The following is a 12,185-nucleotide window of genomic DNA, read 5'->3' as shown; positions in this document are numbered from 1 at the left end:
CAAACAACACAACAATGGTGGACATCAAGGCGATGATATACCTGCTTCTAAACTGTTGGTACAGGACTGCACACCGTCGCTGGACCACAGTGTTGACTTTGGAGAGCCATTTCACTTCTTGCTGGGTTTCAAAAATGCTGGTTTTGATTTTTGTGCAGGACTCAAGAGTGACACCACTAACTGGCCAATCGGCGACTCAGATGGCTTGGGATTTTGGCAGAGTAGGTATTAAAAATGTACCTGGTATCTGGTACTACCACCTAATGGAAAATCCTAAAAGTCGAGTCGAGTCAGCCGAGCTAAGTCCAGTGGGTACTAGTGGAAAAGGGCTAAAAGTTGAACTTCACTGATCCATCTTTTTTAGGACTAGCACAATTAGGCTTCACCATTTGTTGATGTTTCAATTACCCAAGCTCCAGCTGTGGCACCAGGAGCTCTGGGATTCTGTAGAACTTTCTGGAGGCTGGAGCATTTTCCCTCAGATGTATTTTGTGCTGTACCTGTGTTGTAAAACCAGATTCCTCCTGAAAAACCTGTAAAGAAGCGTTCTTAGATTTTTCTGGTGGGATGCCTGAAGACTTGTTAGAGACACTAAACCCAGCTCTGCTTTGTTTGTGGGGTGAAACTGTTCTACTTGTTCTTCTCCTGACAAAAATAAGACACTGCTGCCTAACCTGCTGCATGGACTGTTGCGTTGGAACCTAGAATTCCTGCAACAGGTTAATGTGGAAAACCTTATGTTTCGTTTTCTTGCTGTCAGGTATATATAGCTCATAGTTGACCTTACCAAAGCCTCTTATTAATTCTGTAATGCCTCTGCTACTTGGCTACTGGTTTGCTGTCACTTGTAAGGAGAAACAAAAACACCTGCTGTGCTAGTTGGAAAGTCCTTTCCCTCTGTAAGGGTAAGGCAACCACTGGTCCTAGTCTGAGCCCAATGTGCCCATTATATTCTTCAATGTCCAATTAAATCCCTCCACAAGTTCATATAACTGGGTGTGGTATAGGGTGGTTTTAATACCCTTTATACCTAAAAACTGATAAACCTGCTGTAGAAGTTTGGACAGAAACTTTATCCCACAGTTTGTGAGGACCTCTCTAGAAATCTGTACGCTTAAAAAAGAAAAAAATCTGCATCAGACAATGAGTAACATGTCTAGCTTTTACTAAACTGAGGGGGAACTAACTAATATAACTAAACGTAATGGTTCCTTCTAACTTCTTTCAAGAAGGCCAACTCCATCCATTCCTATTCTTTCAAAAGATGCATCTATGACCTGCAATGGCTGGAAATGGGTACGGGCTACTCTTTTAGTTGAGGTGACCTAACTTGTCTGACATGACTTATAAAACTGCCGTACTTAAGGGTACATGTTAGGTTACACAAACAACTACCAATCCTATGCAGAGATTTTTTGAAAACCAAACTGGCATGACCATGGCATTGACTGACCCACCTTTGGAAATATGTTGGTGCAACTTTTACTTTGAAGGTCACCATTCTCGTTTTCCAATTTGTATCATACTTTCTCAAGTTTCACTACTGCTCCCTGATTTATTAGCAAGCATTTGCAGATAGTTGTGATCTATTATGCAAACTAAAGATGACTACAGCAACCTGCTGAAAATGAGAACACAAGGTTTTTGCAGCACACTGTTTGCAACTAGTTTCACCCAGTGACAGCTTGCAACCTCCAGCAATCACCCACTAGCCAATTAGGAAAGACCCATATTTCCCTAAAGACTTCCAGGGTGTCACCAGCTGCTTTAGGCAAATCTTTGATTCAGATATCCCAGTAAGTGACACCTAGCTATAGTAAGTGGCAACAGAAGTCCCTATTTTTCCCGTTTAAAATGGAAATATTGTAGTTCCTCAGCTGCTCTTTTATAACTTCCCAGACAACTGCATCCTACTCTGCATACCAAGTTCAGTGTTTTACAGCTGCCTATAAACTCATCTTCCACCCAAATTCAAACTCAAATTGAAGCCATTTACAGCCTTTGGCCCAGGCTTCGTGTCAAAAACAACAGAAGCTTGGCAAAAGCACTGCCAACAGCCTCAGACCAATTATACTTACTGTAATACAGTCCCACTCAAAATATGGTTCACAGCAGCATGCTATGTCCTCCCTCATCATCCTCCCCCACAGCTCATTAGCAGCTGTTAGATGCTCAGCCTATGCCAGGATCAAGGCAGCAAACTTCTGCGAGAGAGCAGTCCCAGCCCCATACCTCATGGATCAAGTGAAGGTTGTAAATACTTTCCTGGGTTACGGTGAGGTCAGCAGAGACCAGGGCCATTAATGCTTCAAGAGCAACATCCCTGGTTGCCGTTCCCATAGCACTCATCCGCACCTCCCCCAACATGTCCATCACAGCACACACAACAAGAAAACAACAAGCAAAACTTTAGGAGAAGACTCAGGGCGAAAAAAGCCCTGGAAGTGTTTGTGAACTGAAAACAGCATAGTGAAGTGGAAAAGGCTTAGACCATCATAGTGGACTGGAAAAATATTTTATCAAGATTTTATAAGACAAGATCTTTGTTAGGGGACTTGAAAGCAAACGGAAATAATCGAGCACCAAACTAAAATATTTCACTTGTTGCAGGGGAACATTTTGGAACACCAAACCAGAACATTATCGAAAATTGAATTAATCCATCCAACATGTTCTTTTAGTTCCTTTAAAAGGGTGTTTAGCCAATTTAATCTCCCCATTATTTGTCTTTTATCCCATCCATTTTGTTACATCACCAGCTGACCCGCAATATGTGTTGCCTGGAAACAGCACCATCAGCATGAAGGAACTGCAGCATTTAGGCCTCTGGAACTGATGAGGACTCAGTTTACACCACTCATAATGGACTAACTTGTCTTTAATAGATTCTCTCATCTTAACATGAAATCAGGGAGGTGAATGTTTCCCTGTGAGGGTGAAAAAAGTCTCTGGGTTATATTAAACATTTTGCAGTAGATGTAATCAGATTGTACTTGACGCATGTTGTCTTGGGTCAAGAATCAAATTGAGATTAGCTGTAATGACCTCTGACATCTAAATAGAAGGTTAAACCAATCAGGCCAGATGTCCTCTCGGTATGTGGGATAATCATGAAAGAGCAAACAGATCCTGATGTTGTTACTAAAGTCTTATCATATTATCAAGGGAGATGCAGCAGTGATACAGGAAAACCTGAAAATCTAGAGATATTTCTACATTGGACACGACTGAGGGCACTATCATAGTGTTCACAGCTGCTGATATATAAAGAAAATAAAAATATATAAATATTCCTGGATATTCTGTATGTTTAATGACAAATATATACTTTAAAAACAAAACATGTAATTGTAATGTAATTACAACAGCACATTTTTGTAGGTTTTTGTATTAATCCATCATTTTAGAAATCTGTCTAATCACTGACCACTGGCCTGTGTGATAAACCCAATCTATACCAGGGTCACATTATAAAGTCAACTGTTTTATTAGTTTGTTTTTCACTGCAGCGATGTGCATTTATTGCAGCACTGACAGGATCTTCTGATAACACACCTTCATTTGTTAAAACTTAAAATAGTTCAACCTGTGAGCTGTGAGAGATCTGACGCTTTGGTTACGCTCCACTGCAGACACAGACAGCCAAGCAGTCATTCTTGTTACACTTCTTTAAAAGCCACCGCCTGGAATGCATGTGTAGATGGTGCGCTGTGATGTTAAGTCAATATGGGCGAGTCCACACCGTCACAAAACACAGACGTCCACATGAACACTCACCATCTAATGTCAAAATACTCACAGCCATAGAGTAAGAGCACACTCAAGGCTCTATATGAGTCTACAGAATGCAGAAAATATTTTTCACATTCCTGTTTCATGAAATACAACTGAGCCAACATTCTTCAGTTTACAGCACAGTGAACTCTCTCTGCCATCCACAGAGGAAAATGAGCTTTTCATTATAAATGGAAACATACATTATATTTGTTTTGTATTATCACTCTTTGATACATTTCTCTTTTTCTTTTTTTAAACACCACACCAAGCACGACACCACCTGGTGGGGAGTGTATTCAAAAAAGGCTCGACTGAAAGACAAGAATCACTATAATGCTGAAGGTGCTACAATGATTTTTGTTTTTTGTCTTGATTAACTTAAATGAAATGAAAACACGTGTGTGTGTGTGTGTGTGTGTGTGTGTGTGTGTGTGTGTGTGTGCTGATGCTAACACTGATATTGTGGCAGCAGAGAAAGTGTTGTTAAGAAAGAAAAAAACACAACATGATGGATCACATCTACATTCCCGTCACCCCCACACTCCACTCCACCCCCACACTCCTCTACTGTACTCCTGGCTCATTCAAGAATCGGGGGTGGGATGGTGGGGGGTGGTGTTTGTATCCTGTCCCTGTCCCACCCACTGCCAGCTACCCCCTTCACTCTGCCCCAAGGGAAAAACACACACAACAAATGCACCAGCAGAGCAGGGGCTGACAAAGCACTTTGTTTCAACCAGTTCATGCCAGTCTACAGACCCCCGCCCCCCAACCCCCCCACCCCCATACACACACACACACACACACACATCCAAGACCCAAACATGGCTCCACACTTATACTTCACCCCTGCATCAAACCTATCTTCTCCTTTTTTTCCTGTCCCTTCTGAGTGTGTGTGTGTGTGTGTGTGTGTGTGTGTGTGTGTGTGTGTGTGTGTGTGTGTGTGTGTGTGTGTTGGGGGCAGGGGAGTGGGGGGGGGGCACACACGCTGTTTACTGTTCCATATGACACAGAAAAGCAACAAACTGCAGTGAAGAGCTGGAAGTATTTGATTAAAATCAGGCTCACAAATTGGTTTATATTACTACACTGAATAAACTCACATTAAAGTAAACAACAATACTTACTCTGCTAAACATCTTTTGACGAAAAAGTATCAAAGTGATCACATTCAAGAGCAAATCTCAGATGAAACGAGAAAGTAGGGATGTGTGGATATACGAGCTGATGCTGCGTGACATCAGGCCAAAACGATTCAAAGTAAAATACTGTTACAAATACTCAGTCTGTTACTTTATTTTCATGTATTTACTCCTGTTTATCATTTCTGTTTACCTGTTTTCTATTCTGCAAACAATTATAAATGATAAATAAGCCATTTTGTTTGCAAAGATAACGCTGACCATTGAATCAGCTGCTATCAGTCTTTTTAGAGATACTGACTCATGGGTAAATAATAAGTATTGTTTGTTTCACAGTTTGGTGTTACAGTGTGAACGACAGCTGAAAGCTGAACGTTCATTTTTAATCATCAAGTTTTGTGTTTGACCACCAAAAAAATGTGGAATAATCTATCCATTTATCTACAGTATATGATCAAATGGATAGATAACCGGATAGATTAAGTGTTTATTCGTTTCCTTCAGTCATGTGTGATGTTTAGAAATTCCTGCCATATCCTGAATTTTAAGACCAGGTACTAATGAATTAATCATGTTTATTTCACATGATGATGTGAAATAAACATTTTGATGAGACATATTCTAACAATATGCAGGAAAAACATTATTTACAGAATTATCAATGAGCTTAAAAATGATTTCAAAACATTTTACAAAATACTTTTTACTTTTTTGGGTGTATTTCTTTACTCGTGTTTTTATGCTACAATTGAAATCATTTAATCTGTAGAACTGCTCAAGCTGTTGTTGTCATTATTGATTATTCTGTTGATTATTGCTGGAACCCACAGAGGATTTGTTTCAGTGAAACAAAGACAATGCCTAAAACGATTCAAGCAGCAGTCCTGACCACAAAATATACTTTAAAAAATATTAAATTATTCATGTTTAATTGAAACTAACAAATAATTTGGGGTACATTCACGAAATAATTTTATTATTAAAATGAAACTAAGTCTAAAAAATGGATGCATTACTTTTACTATTAAATTCAGAAATCTAAGGAAAATTCTTAGGGGGACATTTCTATGTAATGTGTTTCTTAAACAGTCTTAAATCTTCATAATGAGACTTATTAAGTGGATCAGAACACAAAGTCCACCCCAATATCCCCATAAGTCACGTTGAGTGTCCTCAGGGCTGGCAGGGTTAAAGGAATTTTAATCTTGGAAATGTCAATAAATCTTCAGTCACCCACATGGGGGCACGATATGGGACTGGCGCCTGGGACAGTCTGCTGCGAGGCATTGTGGGGCTCAGTTTGAGCCTGGAGCTGGTCAGTATCACAGAATATTAGAAACCCGAATTAAGAAGCCTTTCCAGCAGCACTGTGCCATTGTAAACAAAAGTCAGCGGGACCGGTGCAGTGAGGGGATGGACGCATCCTCTGTTATGGCCTTTTTGCCATCCTGTGAAGTGCCGGATTTTGAGGACTTAAAGGACTAAAGGCTTCGGGGCATTCTCCAAGTTCAAAAGTTCACCTTTTACGATCTTCCCGAGCCTGACTGACCACCTCCAAATAAAAACATTCCGACCTCTGTTCCCAGCGAGCCCAGCGCCAACTCTCTCTCTCTCACTCTGCTACCTAACCCTAACACACACACACACACACACACACACACACACACACACACAATTAAGTCACGTCTACCAATAAAACAAACTCAATCCGCGCTACACTGCTAACTTCGTTACCAACATCTCCGAGCCTAATAAAAATAAAATCACGCTGCTGCTTTTTTAAACTTGTGTTTTCATCAGCGCCGCTTCAGAAAGGCTGCGGTGCACGTGAAAGGCTCGTGCAGCAGCAGTGATGAGGCGCTGATCACACAGCCACAGCCACGCGCTCATGTTTTGAGGTGAGCAGCAGTGCCCGGGACAGCAGCAGCCGGGCTACGTGTGCTCGTGTGCGGACGCGAAGGAGGCTGTTCCTACCGTTTACTGGCTTGGCGTCGTTTCTCTCCGGGTAGTCGAACCCATTCGTCCTCTTCTGTATCTCCATCCTCCTTCATGGACTGAACCCGAGTCAGCCCGAGTCCGACGTCGCCCCTTCGCGCCGCGGAGAAAGAACCACGCGCGTAGGGGTGAAGGGGCGGGATGACAGCACCGGCGATTCGGTCTAAAGTGAAGCTGGCGCTGCTTTGGTCGCCGTGTTTAGCTTGACTGCCTCAGTACTCGAACCGCGGTCCCATGCTTTGACCCTCCTGCTTCCAGTCAGCAAGGATCCACACCCCCCACCGATGGTGCGTTTACGGATCTCGAGGAGGGTGGACAGCAGCTTCTTACATCAATTAGTGGTGATGGGAGTCGTGAATAAAGGCTTCTATGCAAAATGTCACATCATCTTATAATTATGACTGAAATCCTTTCACATAATAATGACATAGTATTTTTTCATATCTATGATTTAATATTTCTATACATTAGTGGGTATAGTTTCGGATGCTCAAGTGATGAAGTCAGTGTATATCTGAGAAGCAAAAACTCTGACTTCACACTGCTCTAAACACTCAGTTTCAGGCAGTTTTTTTCTAATTTAGACACTTTATGATGATAGCAGGTGTCCCTAATATGGGCATCTCAAGCAAACAGCTCCAACTGTAAACAGAAGCACACCTACCACAAGTTTTATTTTTAGGGGCAGCCAATCAGAGGGAAGGAGGAAAGGAAATAAACAGCTTGATTAAGAGAGGATGCTGTACTAAGGCCCAGTAAAAGACAAATAGCTAAGCTACCCTAATAAAGTTCAGGAGTGGAGTTGGAACTGAGCAGAGTAGGTCAAGTCACAGTTTTCAAAAAGTAAAACCTACAAGAAAACGAATTTTTCACCTACCAGCTTCCAAAATGTGTGTCTGGTAGAAGGAGGAACGTCTGATTAAACTCCTGTTGAAGTATAATTCTCAGAGAAACCAAGTGATGGATGACTGACGGTTGCTGAATTGTCTGTAGTTAGGCCTGACTCAACTTAAACAGTGATGTGTTACTCCAGGTCCATCTGTCCAGTTGCCCAAGCACAGTTACTAACACATTATATGCTACCTTTTTTAACCAGCTCTGTAATAGATTTGTATTTAGGGTCTCAAAAACATTCTAAGTATTTCAGAAATATTTATTGGAAAGGGTTACAAAAAATGAAAATCCAAACCATGAAAACACTGACATATGGGCTAGCAGTTACAAAAGAAAAATGAAATGGTTGTTCAAAATTACAATCCTGTGTCTCATATGACAGGAAACCCAGCAGATATGACTGAAAAGGCCTCGAGTGCATTATCTCCTTCCCTTGTAAAGGGTGGTCCTGTGTATCCTCACTAAAATAACACAAGAAAGGAAGCACCAAAGCAACTTTTCCTGGCATTTAGAGAATTTGACCAGCTTTTGTCAAGTTACTTAGATACTTCCTGGTCATTTTACTAATTTGAAAAACATCCAGAACATAAGCCTGACACAGATTTGGTAGAATACGCCCCAGAAGTTGCTTTCCTAAGCTAATAATTAAATAACTGAAATATATCATCTTCACTATGCTCATTAAATAATTCAAATAAACTTATTTTTTGTTAGACCTTTGAACAGATCAAAATGAATTACTTTTGTGTGTTTATTTCATAATGAGAACATTAAAACTCACATCCGAAAGCACAGTATTAGGTGAGATTTCTTTATTATTAAATGTATTTTAAATCTAATTGAAAACTTTTCAATCGTTTTATTTTCATTACCATTCGGCGTTAGATTGTTCAGCATTGTTGCTGAATGGTTTATTTAATATTTTGCATTGTGGTTTTTCCGACATAACGCGAAAGCAGCACAAACACACAACAGATATTACGTAACAAGCGTGCCTTATTGGTCTGAAGGAATTGTGGGACATGGAGTTTCGTAACCGCCCTTTTCTGGTCCCTGGTAAAATCCAAGGCCAGCGTTTACCACGACAAGACGAAAACTAGCATGATAATGCTAATCATAGTTACCGGACAGCTGTTCTGTTAGTAACCACAGACAGATTCTAACATTCGCTGAGTCAGCGTCGGGTTTTCGGACGGGCCTCGAAGGTCCAGGCTCGCCCACTAAAGTCACTGTCCCCTCAGCTGAATTCTACTAATATCCTTCAGCTGTAAGGTGCACTAACGCAGTATTATAAAGCTTGGTAATGAAACACCTAAACACCCATACTGGCGATAGGTTATTGTAGTGCGAGCTTAATGTAATCGGTTCACAGTAGTTCAGTGTTTCTGTAGCAATCGTGACAACCAGCACGACCGAGGAGGCGGTTGGGTGGAAGGGCCTATGCAGAGCAGACTTTGGGTAGGGACTCTCGGGTCTCTTTCAAACGAAAAAGGGGGCTTTTATCAGCTTGTGCTGCTACTAGCTAGCTACTCGAAAACTGTAAAACAAAAGGAAACGTGTTGAGGACACTGTGCGCTCACAATAAACTGTCCTAGCCTGTGGTTAGTTCACTGATCCACTCCTTCGCCTGGAGAAAATGCGTCTCCGGCTTTGCATCTGCAATTTAAGAAAGACATTTTTGCACGTTTCTAACCTTGGCTACGTTTCTCTGAGTGTACTACGCGTGAATCCCTGTAAGTAAACAACTAGCGCTTTTTTAAAGCTGGAGGAGCAAAGTGACGTACCCACCAGTCAAAGTTGGTTTCATGAGGTCTGCTGCCATCCTGCGGAGAGTCGCAGACGGTAGGGCGAGGAATAAATTGTTGGTTGTAGCGCCCTCTGATGGTCTCTCCACAAAGTCTCTGTGTGTGAAAAAGCGGGTTGCGAGCTGAAAGGCTACCAGCCACCATACCAGAGAAACATTTGTTCATGCGAATAATTAACCTACCTTTTATTTAATAACATTTAATATTACCCGACGTGTTTTTGTTGGCAGCTTAAAACATATGTCACATATTTATCCTCACTCAAAAGCAATGTTATTACAACCAACCATTTAAGTTCTATGTTTATGTGATAATAGCATAAAGCCACTGCAGAAGTTGAAAAAAAAATATGTATCCTTAAATTAAGCTCGTGATATCAATATGTCTTTTAAAGTTGGAAGAGGGACAACAAAAGTATAAATGTATAAAAGCTAACAGAGCATTTTTCACATTTCACCAATCAAAAGGGATTAAAAACAGCTTAAAAAGTTTGGTGACTTTCTCAGAGTTATTGTTGTTGTCTTTTTTTTTTCCTGTGGGAGTTATTCTCCGGTCACCAGCTGCTGTTGTGGATTTCTCATACGTGTTTTTTGGAGTGCCAGCTCTCTGTTTTCTAATGTTTATGTTTATAATGTTTTACAAGTCCCACTAACCTTACCTTAATTGTCCAAGGAGCTTGGACAGAAAAGAGTCTGGACTTCTTTAAGTTGCTCGAACTTAAAGAAGCTTCTCTCATCCGAGAAGCTTCTTCAGTTCTAGGGTGGGACTCTCCACCATTTGACCCGATGAAATGGATGACTGAGAACCTTCACAGACATCTTACCTTAATTGAAAATATCATGATGTAGAAACAGCTGTGATAAATCCACTGCCACTCCTATGTGTCAGTAACTTTACTCTGTACTTTTGGTTCTTTTACAAAAAAGCTTTGCCTTCCACTCACCATCAACTGATCCTGGTCTTGACCTACAGAGCTGTGCATGGACTGGCACCTGCCTACATCTTTGATCTGCTACAGCCTTATGTCCCTAGCAGGTCTTTGAGGTCATCTGATCTGGGCTTACTTGCTATAAAAAATACTAAGAGGAGGACTAAGGGTGACAGAGCCTTTGCCAATGTGGCCCCGAGACTGTGGAACTCTCTCCCCCAAGCATTAAGAACTGTGGACTCAGTAGCTGTTTTTAAAAAACAACTCAAAACATACCTTTTTAAAACTGCTTTTGGTTAATTATTTGCCTGTTTTATTTTCTCTTTTTAAATCTTTTTATGACTTTTAATCTTATGTGCAGCACTTTGTGATTCTGTCTTGAAAGGTGCTATATAAATAAAAATTTATTTATTTATTTATAACTGCTGCTCAGACAGGATCACATTACTTTGGGTTTTCTCTCTAATGTTGCTGGGTTTTACCTGACACATTGTCTGTTGTTGTGAACTGGTGAACTGAATTGAGTGTGATTAGATGCACAGTAGTATTCGGGTTTGGGGCCTTGTTTTTGATAATCCCCCTGCAGTGTTAGTTTGTTATTGTTTCAGCCGCTTTGATCATCAGGGGTTTTATATGACACACACACACACACACACACACACACACACACACACATAACAGGATTTCTATCAGTGTCCTCAGGTAACAGATCAAGGTTGGTCAAAACAAGCATGAAACAATAGCGTGGAATAAGATGTGCTCAGTAGTACTTTATTACAATGTTTCAAAGAACACTTTTGCAACAATTCATTATTTTAGAACCCACAAAAGAATTTACATTAACTTAAAAATGAATTAAAATGGGGGGGAAAGGTTGATTACACTCCTCCAAGGTTTTAAGGAAACCAGTGGCGAGTGGAATTCTGTGGGTCCTGTTTATCTTGTTTTATTATTTCCTTTTCAGTTGCTGCACTGGTACTCATACTCATCTGTGTGCCCAGGATACTTCCTGGCTTTAGAGGTTCTTTTAAACAGAGAACAGACTTGTTTTTCTTTAAAGTTTTTTCAACCTATTCTCAGACGGGGAAAATGTAGACACCAAGTTTGTCATAGTTAACCAAAACTAAACTAAAGCTAGATGTGAAGGACACTTTTTTATTCACTGCAATAAAAATAAAAACTCAACTCTTGAAAAAAATCAAACAAACATTTTTCTGAACTTGGAAAAGCAACAAAAATAAAATAAAAAAAACACAAAAGGAGGTTGTGATATTTGTTCGTGACGAGGCTTTGATGGAGGTGTTTATTGAGATGTGTGTGAGTCAGTGGCTTTGAAAGAGTTGTTTTTATTCCATTACCTGCACTGATTTTTTAATCTCACCTCTAACATATATCCCCATACAATCATAATTAAAAAGACTAAAGCTAACAGTGAAACATATAAAAACTACACTGAAATCAGCAAACCTGCTCTGGAAACAGAAAGTAAACTGATATAAAAACAAAAAGTCCAACAACTAATTTGAAAATACAAAGCTGTAATAATTGTGTTAGACACACAAAAACGTTTACAATTAGTTAGTTTTCCTGCCCCTCAAACAGCGGTTCGCCTTCAGAGTGGGACATTTCAGATGTTTTCAA

General features: G+C 40.4%; 1 protein-coding gene across 1 annotated transcript in view; it reads right to left on the bottom strand.

The window, feature by feature from the left end:
* nr6a1a (nuclear receptor subfamily 6, group A, member 1a) overlaps positions 1-7,888 on the bottom strand; it is a 130,134-nt gene extending 122,246 nt beyond the window's left edge. The window contains exons 1-2 of the mRNA XM_039620540.1: positions 7,795-7,888; positions 6,897-7,239 (exon numbers count right to left, since the gene is read on the bottom strand). Of these exons, the coding sequence (XP_039476474.1) occupies positions 6,897-6,963 (67 nt within the window). The 5' untranslated portion in view covers positions 6,964-7,239; positions 7,795-7,888. The remainder of the gene's footprint in view (positions 1-6,896; positions 7,240-7,794) is intronic.
* Between the last annotated feature and the right edge of the window lie 4,297 nt (positions 7,889-12,185).

Source organism: Oreochromis aureus, linkage group 12 (assembly GCF_013358895.1).
Source record: "Oreochromis aureus strain Israel breed Guangdong linkage group 12, ZZ_aureus, whole genome shotgun sequence".
Lineage (NCBI taxonomy): Eukaryota > Metazoa > Chordata > Actinopteri > Cichliformes > Cichlidae > Oreochromis > Oreochromis aureus.
Note: the sequence above shows the minus strand (reverse complement) of the source record. Positions and strands in the feature narration are given on the sequence as shown.